This window comes from Mesocricetus auratus, unplaced genomic scaffold (genome assembly GCF_017639785.1).
Source record: "Mesocricetus auratus isolate SY011 unplaced genomic scaffold, BCM_Maur_2.0 Super-Scaffold_100004, whole genome shotgun sequence".
NCBI classification, from domain to species: Eukaryota; Metazoa; Chordata; class Mammalia; order Rodentia; family Cricetidae; genus Mesocricetus; species Mesocricetus auratus.
In genome coordinates, this window is record NW_024429189.1 from 88099808 (window position 1) to 88114345 (window position 14538).

Below are 14538 nucleotides of genomic sequence, written 5' to 3' on the forward strand. Positions count from 1 at the left end.
CTAGTGCCTTAACCTGCTTAGCTGTCTCATCAGCCCCCAGAGATATATTTTGCTCATCACTGTATATGCAACACCTCATAAGGTAGTTAATACATAGCTAGTGGACAATGCATATTTATTGAACAGAATAAGTGAATCTGCTATGGCACTCCCTGCTGAAGCTGGACTGTAGATAAAGCTATGAGGCTAGGTTTTGCCAGGATTGATAATAGTCTTGGGCAAAGTACGTAGGTGGTGTGGTTGGTAGGAGGGGACTGTTTGCTTTGTCATTCTGTTCCTTTACTCACCTAAACTGCTGAAAGTAATAAGCAAGCATGTGCCAAAAAAAAAAATTGTTCCCTTGTCTCCCACACTATTTTACTCATCATTCAGTTCTGTACATAGTGCAGATTCTGTCGTCTCTTTCTAACAGGGGTACCCAAAGCAGCTTGTCCCCATGGAAGTCAGAGTTGGGAAGGCTCCATAGGCCGGTTTTTCTGAGTTATGAACAGGTGTTGCTGATGGTGCCCGTAGCCTTTCCTTCTACTCTGCTTTGCTCTTCCCCCTTCATTTTGGGGGTCTCTTCATCTCTTTGCTTCAGAGCTTTCAGCCCTAAATCATTTCAATGTATTCTCCAGCTTTCTACTCTGCATTGAGTTTGCTTATCCACTTTTGTCTTTGTACTTGGTGTGGAGCTTAGGGCCTTGAGCATACAAGCGTGCAAGGCAAGCACATCACCTCTGAGCTGCCACCCCAGCCCCTCTTCTAGTTTATCATCTGTTTAGTGTTTTTTGTTTTGTTTGTTTTTGAGACAGGGTTTGTCTGTGTAGCTTTGGAGGCTGTCCTGGAACTTGCTCTGCAGGCCAGGCTGGCCTGGAACTCACAGAGATCCGCCTGCCTCTGCCTCCCGAGTGCTGGAATTAAAGGCGTGCGCCACCAAAGCCCAGCTTCTTTTCTCTTTGTTTTTTAAATATGAGTGAACTATGGAGGCTGGAGGAAAGGTTTAACTGTTTAGAGCACTTGTTGTCTTTGCAAAGGACCCAGAGTCAGTTCCCAGAACCCACATGGTGACTCACAGCCATCTGTGTAACTCCAGTTCCAGGGGACCCAATGCCCTCTTCTGATCTCCAAAGGCACCAGGTACACACACGGCACACATACAGAAGTGCAGCAAAACATTCATACACACAAGAAATAAAATAAACTGGGTGGTGACGCATGCCTTTAGTCCTGGCACTGGGGAGGCAAAGGCAGGCAGATCTTTGTGAGTTAAAGGCCAGCCTGGTCTACAGAGAGGGTTCCAGGACCGTCAGGGCTACACAGAGAGGCCCTATTGCCCTATTTTGAAAAAAAAAAAAGCCAAACCAAAAAAAAAAAAAAAGAAGAAGAAAAGTAAGTCAGGATTTTCTAGATTGCCTGTAACAGTCTCTTGTGGCCCAAACTAGCCTTGAACTTCTGATCCTTCTGCCTCTGCCTTCCAAGTGCTGGGATTAAAGGCATGTGCCACCAACGCCTAGCTCTAACATATATTTTTAAAAACACACAAAAGCTAAAAACAAAACACAACCACCATAGTAATCAGTCAAGCATGTATTCCAAGGAACTTAGGAGGCAGAGGTAAGGATATTGAAAGCTCAAAGTCTACATGTAGTCAAGTCATCCAAGACAATTTAGTGAGACCTGTCTTGAAATAAAAGAGTGGAAAGAGGACTTGATATGTAGCTCTGTGGTAGAATGCTTGTCTACTAGCATGCATGAGGCCATAGGTTCAGTTCCCACTATGTGGGTGGGTGGGTGGCTGTCGGGGAGCAAAACTGGGTGGTGGTACTTGCCTTTAATCTCAGCTCTCAGGAGGCAGAGTCAGGAAGATCTTTGAATTTGAGGCCATCCTGGTCTACAGAGTGAGTTTCAGGACAGCCAAGGTTACACAGAAAAACCTTGTCATTTTTTGTGTTTTTTTCAAGATAAGGTTTCTCTGTGTAGCTTTGGAGCCTGTCCTGGCACTCATGGGGCAGCCCAGGCTGGCCTTGAACTCACAGAGATCCATCTGTCTCTGCCTCCCAAGTGCTGGGATTAAGGGTGGGTGTGTGGCATCACTGCCCAGTTTACCAGAAGATTCTTTTTAGAATGCTTTGAGGATTATGGGAAAGCTATCCTTTAGAAATTCTGGCCACCTGCTGTGTTGGAGAAGCTGGGATAATAGATCCAATAGCAACTCACAGAACAAAGGAAACGCTTGACTTTTATAGACTTTAGAGCCCTTGTTTTCAATCTTCCTAATGCTTTGACCCTTTAACACAGTTTCTCTTGTTGTGGTGACCTTCAACTATAAATTTTTTTCCGTTGCTACTTCAACTGTTATTGCTAGTTATGAATCATAATTTAAATATCTGTGTTTTCTGATGGTTTTAGGTGACCCCTTTGGAAGGGTCGCTACCCAAAAATTACGAACTACTGCTTTAGAGAGAGGGCTTCCTGAATTCAGTTGCTTAGCGAAGATGCTAGATAAAAGACCTTGACTAAGGTTGTTTTGGGATTGGGTGGCAGAAAGCTAATCCTACTATTCTGACCGATGATGAGTTGTTTCATGATAGTCGAACTCAGGTTATTTTAGACCCATGGGAGAGAAGGTTTAACTAACCCCCATTTACCAGTATGATTTGTCTTACAAACCAGATGCATTGTTGGGGGAGATGATCCAATATAGAAACGGTCTAAGAGTGATGCAGACACTATGAGCACTCCCTAATCTCAGTTCTTGAAGTAACCCTACGTGTTTGGGTGTGCTCCATCACTCCCAAGGCACAGAGTTTCCGTGGGCAGTCTGGAAGTTGGCTGTAGAGAAGAGCATGCACTTGAGCACCTGGGCTCAAGTGCTTGGGAAACGGTTGCAGGATCACTTCACGACACTGGAAGAGGCTACAATTGGGGGCGATGAAAGTGGAAAGGAGTTTCCCAATTATTTGTGTACGTTTTCAGACGAGCTGTGGCAAGTGTTCCGCCAAGAGGCTGGGGGATGGGTGTCCTAAGTTAACAGCTCAAAGTTTAGCTCCAGAGAGACAGATGGCACACAACCGGATGAGCCACCTAGGAAATCCCGCCCTCACACCCTCCCCACCCCGCCACCGCGTTCCTTCAGGGCGACTTTGTCAGCACCCTAAAGTGTCCCACATGAGGTCACTTTGCCCGGTCACGTGCTCGGCACCGCCGGGGCGCCACATCGCCAGCCGCACCCCTCCACCCCACCGCCCACGTGACCCGGCCTAGTTTCCCCTGTGCGGGACCCTGCGCTCCCGGGAAGCCCCGCCCCTCGCCAGGCGCTCCGCCCGCGAAGCTCGGCTCTTTGCCCTCGGGGACTGGCGCGTGGCACCGCGCTCCACGTGTTTTGCTCTGCCCAATGAGAGTCGGCGTCGGGGCGTGAAGGGGCGGGAGGAAGGAGACGACTTGGTGGCGTCGCGCGAAGGGGGCGGGGCCTGCAACGTCGGCCCGAACGAGGGGACGCAACGGAGGCAGGTCGGAACCGCTGCCGTCGCCATGACCCGTGAGTGCTGGGATCCCTTCCCCTCGCTCTTTTCTTTCGGCTCTCGCTAACGGCACGGCCGGGCGCCGGCGTGTTGGTCCCTTCAGCTTCTCCGGCGGGAGGCTCTTCAGGGAGCGCTCTCCAGCTGCCTCCCGGCCGGCCGGAAACACAGCCCTCTGCACGGCTGCTACTTGTCTAGCCCCCTGTGTTGGGCGCGGGCCGCCGGCGGCTTTCCGCGCTGGGGAAGCCGGGTACCCTGGGCGGTGGGCCCCAGCGCGTGTCCCGGAGGCCCCGGGGCTCCCCACACGCTGTACCAGCTGTCTGGGCCCCCGCGGCACCCCAAACTTGTCTCGCGCCGCCAGCGGCTTCGGCCGCATCGTCCTCTCGCACCCCAAGTTAACCTGCCCCGTGGCGGCTGCCACACCCCGGCAGCTGAAGCTCGGCGATGGGGTCGGCGCCGCGGCGGGGCATAGTCGGGTCCCAGTTGCGGGAGGAGGGGCGCTGGTGTGTGTGTGTGTGGACCGGCCCCGGCATCTGACTTTCTGCCTTCCCTCCTTAGGCGGTAACCAGCGAGAGCTCGCCCGCCAGAAGAACATGAAGAAGCAGAGCGACTCCGTTAAGGGAAAGCGTCGAGATGATGGGCTTTCTGCTGCCGCCCGCAAGCAGAGGTAGCCCCAGGGAGGGGAAAGGACGGGACGGGTCAGGACTGGACGGGGAGACCTGGGTTAGACCGAGGGGTGTATCAGGAAAGAGAACTATTTCAGGGCTCGAGTCTGGACTAGGTGTGAGAGGAAGAGTGCATTGCTTCCTCTAGGGTTTTATTTCCTCCCCACTCCAAATTGTTAGGTCACAGCTCTACAGGAAGGGACTGGGGCGGGTCCCGGTCCGCAGGCTGATTTCTGAGTGCCCGGGTTGTGACCTTAAGGGCAAGGGCAGGGAGCTTCATATATCAAGTACAGTTGTTTTGACAGCCTCGTACTTTTGGCCCTCCTTGCTGCTTGTATCTCCTCCTCCCTTCTCCCGACTTTCTCACTAGTGTTGTTGGGTGTGGTACTCAGTACAGAATAGAGAGCCTTGGGCCTGAGTGGCCAGACTTCTGACCCCTTGGGCAACATCCAGATGGAGACTGGTTGCCTTTTGAGCCTTAGCTCTATTCCACTTGCTCCCCTAGGGTGGGAATATAGCAGCCGTATGCTGAACTTTGTCCCACCCACTTCCATCTTATCCTCTGTACCCTTCATCCCCCTGCATCTTGTCCTTTTTGCCCTCTGGTACCTCCCAGTGCCCCATCATCTCTACCCCCAGGGACTCGGAGATCATGCAGCAGAAGCAGAAAAAGGCAAACGAGAAGAAGGAGGAACCCAAGTAGCTTTGTGGCTTCGTGTCCAACCCTCTTGCCCTACGCCTGTGTGCCTGGAGTCAGTCCACCATGCTCGAGTTTCTTCCTGTAGCGCTCACAGGTCCCAGCACCGACGGCATTCCCTTTGCCCTGAGTCTGCAGCGGGTTCCTTTTGTGCTTCCTTCCCCTCAGGGAGCCTCTCTCCCCCTGGGCCACTCCTGGGGGTGAGGGGGTTACCCCTTCCCAGTGTTTTTTATTCCTGTGGGGCACACCCCAAAGTATTAAAAGTAGCTTTGTAATTCCTTGAGCGCCTGGTTTGACTGGGGATTGGGGGGATGGGGATGGAGAAGTGACTGCCCTTTCCCACTAAAAGGGGAGAGTTCTTTTAGGCACCTAAGCGAGATTTGTAAACTTCATAAGGGAAACATCACAGAAGAAGCCTTTATTTTACTATGGCAACCAGAAAAGCACTCTAGTTCTGTGGTAGAGGAATCCTGTAAGAACTATGGAGACTTCTTTTCTGTGATTTTTATGCCCCACTCAGACCTTGAACACCATCTCCATGATGGTATTGAGGGCCCTAAGAGGGGAAGGATCTAAGTATGTCTCTTCCTCATTCTTTGTTTGCTTGAAAGCTGGCCAAAAAAAGAAAAAAATCAAAAGGAAAAAAACAAAAAAACCCCAACAAATCCTGTTCACCAACTTCCAGTGGTCAGCTGCTCTCAAGTGCTCACATTCTCTTCTGTCATTCCTCATGGAATGAAGGTGGTTTTTATCTTCCATTTTCTTTGACCTCAAGATCAGGATCGAGATTAAAACTGTGGTAGCCTCTGCTCCATTCTTCTGTGCCCTGGTTTGTTCTGTGGTTCTGGGCTTCTTACATCCCTGTGCCCAGGGCTGGACCACTTGTTTTCTTTTGATTGCCAAGAGCAAACCCAAATCTTCAGTCTCTGTTGCTCTTTCCCTGCTCCTTATCTCCAGCTCAGGAACTAGGAAGGGGCTGGTGCCACATGCTAGGACCAGCCAAAGCTTCTGAGTTTACTGATTTGGGAGTTAGACTCTTGAGCATAAATGAAAACACTAGTTTTAGTGAATCAAGAAACTAGGGTGTGTGTTTGGCCACTTCCAATTTAGATACTTAGATGGAATATTGAGAGCTTATGTGTGGTAACCACTCATTTGTCCTTGACTACTGAGCTCAGCTAGGTGACTTGTAATCTAAAGGGTACCCCATTTTGGTCATATAGATGGGGAGCTAGTTTTTACCTGGCAGTACTGATGAGATGGCAGTGTTGCCACCACCCGGGTGGTGGTGATTCTGAGTCGGAAGCCAACAGAGTGGTGCCAGGAGCAACCCCAGATAGAGGAGTACACATGCCCAGCATGAGGCAACTTTGACCCAGAAGGTAGCCCAACTACCTTTAGTGAAGGTCTTCTCCAGTTCTGCTCCCTCATAGCTGTGAAACCAAAGGCTAATTAGAGATTCTTCAGGGCCTTAGCTTTTGGGCTGCCCTGCTTCCCCCCGTAGCCAAATTTTTCTTTAAAATAGCTAGGTTTTTTTTTTTTTTTTTCTTGGTTTTTTGAGACAGGGTCTCTGTATTGTTTCGGAGCCTGTCCTGGAATTAGCTCTTGTAGACCAGGCTGGCCTTGAACTCACAGAGATCCGCCTGCCTCTGCCTCCCGAGTGCTGGGATTAAAGGCGTGTGCCACCAAATCCTGGCTCAAAATAGCTAGGTTTTCTTAACGTCTGCTTTTATCCTACCTGAACCAGTTGGTAAGGGTAACCATAACGTAGAGCGAGGCAAGGAAGAAGGTGAAGTGGAAGGCAGAGTAGCTGTAGGGAAGATGCTGCCTTTGCACCTGAGCAGCTTGTGGGGTCTCCTGGTCAGCTGGCCTGACTCTGCTGCTTTGACCTGGAGAGAGAGAGAAGTGCTGGTGGGAAGCAGTGTTGCTGGAACTCCCCTCTCCCAGCAGCTCTCGAGGGCTCTTTGGCACTTCCCTGGAGATTGCTCACGACTCACCATCCTCTGGTTCCACTGTTTGGGGGCAGCAGAAACAGAGGGAGGGCTTCTGTAAAACAAATCAACATGTGTTGAAATAGCTTCAAGACAATGTGAGGGTACTAATTTAGAAAATTTTCCCTTTGAAAAGATTGGCCTGGTGTAAGAAGTGGAGGCACACCTGGGTTCAAATTCTTGCTCCAGCATATAAGTGGCTATGCAAACTTTGGTAAGATGTTTAATCTTTTGTGCCTCAATTCCTCCATTTGTGAAATGGAGCAAATACCTACCTCACAGGGTTGTTGTGAGGATTAAATGAAATGAGATTATGTATGTAAAGTATCTAGCACAGTGCCTAGCACATTGTGGGTACTCAATAAAAGGAAATAGCTAGAACCTGAGCATTCTGGGTAGAGGTTGGTAGGATGTGTGTCTCTGTGTTTGGGGGAGGGATGTTGGGATTATTGAGCTCTTGATGCTCACCTGGAACTCGTAATTGTAAACCTTGATGATCCACAGGGGTCCAAATAACTCAGCCAGGTAGGAAGCTTCGTTGCTGTGAAAGGAAGTTATTAACTTTGGGTCAAGTAAGAAAGATTAGGGGCGTTTACTGCCAACTAGTCCATGGTGGTGTTCTTCTGGGGTGGGGGGATGGGGGGTGGTATTGTGTTCTCAGAGGCCCATAAAGTCTACAAATTTTAAACTCAAGATACTTTTCCCCTGCCCCCTCCATCTCATACAGATCATCTGACAAAGTGTGCTATTCTTAGAAATTGTCCCTGTTCATGGGGAGCTTTTCTGGTTCTAGTCTTGCTCTACAGTTCAAATAACCACAGCCCTCAACATTCTCCTTCACTGAGACCTGGGCATCCTCTGACACTTCCCTTTGACACCTTTACATACCAAGCAAAAAGCACACAAGTGTACATGATGCCAGCACTCAACACTGCTACTGAGGTGTCTGGTATTTGTGGTCCCATTTTATTCTTGCCAGGCAGGCACAAGGTGTGATTCTGTCCTTGAAAGGTTACTGCTGAGGGGCAAGGAAAAGGGGTTAAGAACAAAGCTGGGTATTTAGCATTAACAGAAAAAGTCTTCAGCACTTGGGTTCTCACTTGTCTCTGGGGGACGGCTGGACAGTGCAGAGAAGGTCAGATACATGATATAGCAGCTGATGATAGAAGCTTGTAGAAGGCCAGAACTTGGGCGCTCTAGGGAAGAACAGGTGTTGACAGTCAATTTACTCTCTACTTACTCTACTTTGCACTTGAATTTTCCCCCATCTTTGTGTGTGTGTGTGTGTGTGTGTGTGTGTGTGTGTGTAACAGCAGAGAAGGCTAATAAAGTTTGCTATAATACTCAAAAAGGAACACAGCCCACCCCAAAATCTGGAACATTAAATCACAAATACTCACTGAGGCGGATGCAAGGTGCGATGGAGAGGAAAGAGAGGAGGCCACAGAAGCAAAGGTGCAGGCTGAGTAACATCTTATTGAGCAGACAACCATCAGAGTGTGTGTAGTGGTGGAACAGTAGCACAGTTCCCACGCCTGCCAGACCGTAGAATCCGAGGGTGGCCAGTAACACGGCTAGAAACCAGTTACAGTCTTGGGCTGCGCCAGTCTGCCTACAGAGAAGTGGGTAATGGTTTCTAACTCCAGCCCATATGGACTGACTATTCCCTATCTCTCAGCAGACTGATTAGACTGCTGGTCCACACAGTACATTCTTGAGCTTTTTTTTCTTTTTTTTTTTTGGTTTTTCGAGACAGGGTTTCTCTGCATTGTTTTGGAGGCTGTCCTGGAACACGCTCTGTAGACCAGGCTGGCCTGGAACTCAAAGAGATCCGACTGCCTCTGCCTCCTGAGTGTTGGGATTAAAGGCGTGTGCCACTACTGCCTGGCCCTTGAGTATTTTTTGTTGTTGTTGTTGTTGTTGTTGTTTTGAGATAGGATCTTTATATAGACTCCAGACAGTCCTTGAACTCACTATGTATTTCAGAGTGAATTGGCAGTCCTCCTGCCTCAGTACTCTGAGTGTTGAGATATGGGTGTTTGTCACTTTTTTTTTTCTTTTTTGAGCCAGGGTTTCTGTCTGTAGCCCCAACTGTCTTGGAACTCACTTTGTAGACCAGGCTGGCCTCAAACTCACAGAGATCCACCTATCTCTGCCTCCTCAGTGCTGGGATTAAAGGGGTGCACCACTAATGCCCAGCTGAAATGCATCACCATTCTTTTTTTGGGGGGGTGGGGGGAGTTCCTTGAGACAGGGATTCTCTGTGGCTTTGGAGGCTGTCCTGGAACTAGCTCATGTAGACCAGGCTGGTCTTGAACTCACAGAGCTCCGCCTGCATCTGCCTCCTCAGTGCTGGCATTAAAGGTGTGTGCCACCACCGCCCAATGTGCATCACCGTTCTTGACTACCTGTTTTTGTTTTGTTTTAAAAAGACTAGGAACTCCCTACCTAGCTTGTATTTTTTTTTTTCTTTTTCTTTTTTGATAACGTGTATCCTGTTCTGGCCTTGAACTTTTGACCCTCCCATTGCCACCTCCCCAGTGCTGGGATCACAAGTGAATGTTATCACATCTGGTTTCTTGAGCATCTTGGTACTGTTCATTGGGAGGCTTTTGCCCAGCCTTTCTGTATTTATCCAGTAATGCTTGTCAATCTCCTTGGGATGAGGCTTTAGGGATAGGTGCTCCTTACCAATTCTTGTTCCAAGAGTGGGCAAAGGCTGTGATTAGCACCAGCTGTAATAGGATGAATGTGAAGCCTCCACAGATGCCAATGTAATGCCAGGCTGCAAGACAGGCACCATTGGGAACTGTTAGCTCTAGCTGGTCTCACTGTGTCAGTGTATCCCCCCACCCCCTTTTAGATTAGGAGCCTGTGTAGTAAGTAGCCTAGGCAGGTCTCAAACTCTCAATCCTGCTCCAGTCTCCTGTGTGCTGGGATCACAGATGTATGTTGTTATTTCCAGCTTCCTGTCATTCAGTAGGAAGCCGTAGCCTACTCTTGGTAATGAGGGTGTAAGATGACAATTACCTGGGAAGAGGTGCTCATCAGGGATGCAGAAGGCAACAGTACAGAGACCTAACAGGAACACCAACTTGAAGCTCCAGAAGCTAGTGGGGTAGAGAGAAAACCAGATTGAGAAAAGGCAATGGGGGAAGAAGAAAAAAGGTATGACAGGTGGGCAGAGGAAACAAGTAGAAGAGCCATGGAACCAGCCCCAAATCCCATAGTCCAAGTTCTAACTCAAATGCCAAAAGTCACACCTGAGCAACACTTTAAGGAAGGTTTGCGTATAACCATTGCTTCATTCAGTTTAGAGCCCAGGGATTTATAAACCTGTTTTCTGTCCTTTTACAGTGCTCTTTCTTCATCCTGGAGTTTCCTTAGTGAACTCGTGTCTACTTCCTCTGTCCCATCCCCATCCAAAAATATATACAAACCTGTGATGCAGCTGTGCACGAGGACTGGTGGGGGAGTGGAGGCGGCCTAACAGGACAGCCTGCAGCAGGTGGAAAGTGGCAGTTCCTGCACATACTCGATACACAGCCCCAGAGCCACTGAGCACTGGACAGTCTGAGTTGCCAAATAGGTGGGCACATAGCACCGAGGGCATCTGGATCTGCAGAGAGTTTGGTTGTGAGAAAAGTTAGGACAAGTCACAATGCATGAACAGGTCTCAACTTCTCACTTGTAGATTGACACTCGCTTCCTGTTCTCAATCCAAATGTTACTGGTTTCTTTTCCTCACTTTGCAACCCCTGCCAACTTACCCCATGTGCTTTGCCCCAGACTCTCTCTATTACTGTCCTAGACAGCAGGAGGCAGCAGATTGCTGAGGTCCCCAAATGGAGAAGGATATAGAGCAGTCGGCTACAAGAAGACTCAGTGAGAGAGGGCCTCCTAGATGGGCAACAGCAGGTCACCTGAGGATAGAGCAGATGCAGGATGCAAAGGTGGAGCTTTGCAAGGGGTGGTATATACTGAGTGGGGTTAATCTAAGGTAAAATTCCAAAACCCTTCATCCTACCGTCTTGTGATGAGCTACATAGGATTGCCTCTACTAAGCACTAGCAAGATTTTCATTGCAAGAAATTTAGTATAGGCTTGAACCACCTACTTTTCCCCAATGCTCTATGCCTGGGAATGTGGGATGAGAGGTTTATTGATTATCGAGGCAAAGAACTGGGTTTGCCTCCCCAACTCTTTTCCAGCTAAGGGCATCTTCAAGTCTGACCCCTTAAATGCCCTCTCACCTGATAAAAGGGGGTTTTCACTATGACATCGTCGATTCCACTGTACTGCTGTGCAAGGCCCTGGGTGGTGGTCTGGGCTGTCACGGCTTTTGCTCCTATCATTTTTGGTCCAGAGATTAGACGTAGATCCGCTATTGGAAAGGATGATGAGGAACAGCAGTTTCTCAAGATTTTCACCCATTGGGCAGTCGCTGTGCTGGGCTAATCACTCAGTCTTAAGGCAGTAGAATGGGCATGTTAGAAAATGAATACAGATCATTCTCAAGTAGTAAATGCAAATACTTTTGTGAAGATGCCTTCACTGGGCTTCCTATTCCAGATCATTTGGACTGTTTTCTGAGATTAGGAGCAGCTGGCCTATCTGGTCTGGGGATTAGGTTTTTTTAATTGGTTTAGGATTAGCCATAGGCCGCCTTCGTTGGTCAGAATTCCTTGTGTGTGTGTGTGTGTGTGTGTGTGTGTGTGTGTGTGTGTGTGTGTGTGTGTAAGGGAGGAACTCAAGGGATTGTTTTTTGTGTGTGAAGGGATTGTTCTTAGGAGAAGAAGTGAGGTTGTGCATTTAGGTGGTGTGGGTAGTGAACAGATTAGTCGAAGGAGCCTGCAGAAAACACAACTGGAGAGGAGGTCAAAAGCGAACCAACCGCCTGCCTTCCTAGCATAAACTTCTCAAGACAGGCACAAAGGTGTGGTTCAGAGCCTGCCCCGCCCCTATCTGGGCGGAAGCTGAGGTTTGCCGGAAGTTGTGAAGCGGCGGCAGCTCATGCGGCGGCGCGGTGAGATCGAAATGGCGACCGAGGGAGATGTGGAGCTAGAGTTAGAGACCGAAACCAGCGGCCCGGAGCGGCCTCCCGAAAAGCCACGGAAGCATGACAGTGGTGCTGCTGACCTGGAGCGGGTCACTGACTACGCGGAGGAGAAGGAGATCCAGAGTTCGAATCTAGAGACGGTGAGGTTGACCGGAAGCTTGTATGAGCGGGCTTGAGAATGGGGTAGGGGTGAGTTGAGACTGACCCGTTTGCTACTTAGCAGTGGCTCAGGAACCGCAGATCGCGATAGTGGGAGTAGGCAGGATGGGGATAAGCGACAACACTCACCCAGTCTGAGGTTTGCTTAAGAATTTGATTGGGCCTAAATGGATCTCAGGTGCACGGAATTAAGTGTAGTCCTTTGGTCCCGAGAACACTGGTCATTGTGAATGCTTGAAGAATCACGTGGTTATTATTTTTGGTATTGCGTTTTAGATAGGAAATTTTGGGTCACACGGTGGTAGGTAACTAGACTCGTGTTTTCTACAGGCTATGTCCGTCATTGGAGACAGACGGTCCAGGGAGCAAAAGGCAAAACAGGAGCGGTAAGTTTAAAGCGCACTGTCAGCGTAAGGGGTCCTCATTCTCCAGAAAAACAAACGTTTTTTAACCAATTCCTGTAGATCTAGGGTTTACAACTTTGTTGTTAGTGGCACTGTTTTTAGGGGAAGGAAAGCCTCCAATGGGCACGTCTATTTAATATTTACAGTCAACCTTGTTCGACCTATTTGCAGTGTGAAATTGGGAGTGTTACTTCTGGGAGTTTATGGCAGAGGTAGAGAATGAAGACAGATGCATATATACACATATATATTCACAGGGAGAAGGAGCTGGCAAAGGTGACTATCAAGAAGGAAGATCTGGAGTTGATAGTGAGTAGTAATGCTTTAATGGATGCCCAAGAGAAGTTCTACTTATATGCACTCCTAACAAACGGAGTTAGAAATTAGTTGACAGATGTATGCCTGAGAGGAGGCTTTGGTGACATGATTTACCCTTTCCTTGCAGATGACAGAGATGGAGATCTCTCGAGCAGCAGCAGAAAGGAGCTTGCGGGAACACATGGGCAACGTTGTGGAGGCTCTTATTGCCTTAACCAACTGATGATGTGCTTTTTCGGACATTGTGGACTGAGTGACTGAAATAAAGTGTTTTGTTATGCTGTTTTTTTTTTTCCAGTTTTATCTCGGATCAGATGCATTATATCTCTTGTCATTTTCTGTGTTGGACCTTCATGAAATTATGAGCAGTCAATACAAAGACGTACCTAATGTTCACATACAGGCTGTTTTATTATACTTACTTTGTGTGTGTGTCTGGGCATTCTTCTGCCATAGTGCTTGATGTGGAGACAACTCTGCTTCCACCAAGTGCCCCTTTCCACAGAGCTTTCACCAGCCCTGAATAACACATTCTAGGTGGTAGCCTGGTCTATAGGGCTAGTTCCAGGACAGCCAGGGTTACCAAGAGAAACCCTGCCTTGAAAAAAACCACAAAAAAAAAAAAAACCAAAAAACTTCAAAAGTGGTGACATGATACTGTAACCCCAGCACTAGGATTTGTGCTATGACAGGCACATCTCACAACTCATTGCCCAGTCAGCCTAGATTAATCACCAACTTCAGTCTTTTTTTTTCTTTTTCTTTTTTTTGGTTTTTCGAGACAGGGTTTCTCTGTGGCTTTGGAGGCTGTCCTGGAACTCGCTCTGTAGACCAGGCTGGTCTCGAACTCACAGAGATCCGCCTGTCTCTGCCTCCCGAGTGCTGGGATTAAAGGCGTGCGCCACCACAGTCTTTTTTTTTTCTAGACAGGGTTTCTCTGGGTAGCCTTGACTGTCCTGAAACTCACTGTAGGCCAGGTTGGCCTTGAACTCAGATCCTCTTGCCTCCTGAGTGCTGGGATTTAAGGCATTTGTTACCACGGCCTAGCTAGGAACTTCAGGCTTTGTGAGACCATGTCCCAAAACACTAAGGTGACTGTCAGAAGGACAGTTATGTCCTCTGAGTTACACATGCCAAAATGTGTTCACATACTCACACTAAGTAGTGCAGCAACTAGATATACATGTATATATACATCCACATCTGCAGTGTAGATGAAGCTGTACTGGGACTTGTGACCCTTCTGTCTCTACTTCTGTGTGCCACCATCTGGCTCAGTGCTCTCCTTTTTTTTTTTTGTTTTTTTTTTTTTTACGAGACAGGGTTTCTCTGTATTTTGGAGGCTGTCGTTCCAGCCCGGCCTCGAACTCACAGAGATCCGCCTGCCTCTGCCTCCCGAGTGCTGGGATTAAAGGCGTCTCCTTTCTTATTTCTTAGTAATCACACTTTTAATTTTATGTAAGATATAAGCAACTTTATCAACAGCTTATGAATGGGTCTTGTAGGGGTTATTTTAAGAACGTGGTGCTGAGAATAAAACTTGGGGCCCTTAACCATTCTATGGCAAGTACTCTAATGAACTACACCTCTAACCTGTGGGTTATTTTTATTTTTTATTTTGAGATCAAGTTTCATCTTGTCCTGAACTTGGGGTCAGGTGATCCCCCTTTTGCCTCTCTACTTTAGGAGTTGAGACCACCTGGTCTAGTCTTAAAAAAAAAAAACCTTTTTAATTATGTGTTCAT

The 14538-nt window shown here is 48.3% G+C and overlaps 3 protein-coding genes across 5 annotated transcripts; 2 read left to right on the plus strand and 1 right to left on the minus strand.

The window, feature by feature from the left end:
* The first annotated feature begins 3384 nt into the window (after positions 1-3384).
* On the plus strand, positions 3385-5031 carry Serf2 (small EDRK-rich factor 2). 2 transcript variants are annotated; one of them, XM_005068521.4, is made up of 3 exons: positions 3385-3520; positions 4059-4167; positions 4805-5031. In XM_005068521.4, the coding sequence occupies exons 1-3, from the start codon at positions 3514-3516 to the stop codon at positions 4866-4868; spliced, it is 180 nt and encodes a 59-aa protein (XP_005068578.1). In that variant the 5' UTR covers positions 3385-3513; the 3' UTR covers positions 4869-5031. The 2 variants fall into 2 exon arrangements, with proteins under 2 accessions (XP_005068578.1, XP_040602091.1); XM_040746157.1 differs by lacking the exon at positions 3385-3520 and adding an exon at positions 3732-3750.
* On the minus strand, positions 5009-11541 carry Serinc4 (serine incorporator 4). The gene is given in 13 exon segments (XM_013112380.3): positions 5009-6175; positions 6178-6295; positions 6601-6751; positions 6860-6908; positions 7322-7394; positions 7742-7868; positions 7954-8049; positions 8254-8465; positions 9545-9638; positions 9884-9963; positions 10294-10472; positions 10624-10776; positions 11107-11541. Coding segments are annotated over 13 exon segments (1509 nt in total). The 5' UTR covers positions 11209-11541; the 3' UTR covers positions 5009-6100.
* Positions 11542-11567: 26 nt separating this feature from the next.
* Hypk (huntingtin interacting protein K) lies at positions 11568-13078 on the plus strand. 2 transcript variants are annotated; one of them, XM_005068523.4, is made up of 4 exons: positions 11638-12052; positions 12402-12457; positions 12733-12784; positions 12921-13078. In XM_005068523.4, the coding sequence occupies exons 1-4, from the start codon at positions 11867-11869 to the stop codon at positions 13014-13016; spliced, it is 390 nt and encodes a 129-aa protein (XP_005068580.1). In that variant the 5' UTR covers positions 11638-11866; the 3' UTR covers positions 13017-13078. The 2 variants fall into 2 exon arrangements, with proteins under 2 accessions (XP_005068579.1, XP_005068580.1); XM_005068522.4 differs by lacking the exons at positions 12402-12457; positions 12921-13078 and having other exon boundaries at positions 11568-12052; positions 12733-12792.
* The last annotated feature ends 1460 nt before the right edge of the window (positions 13079-14538 follow it).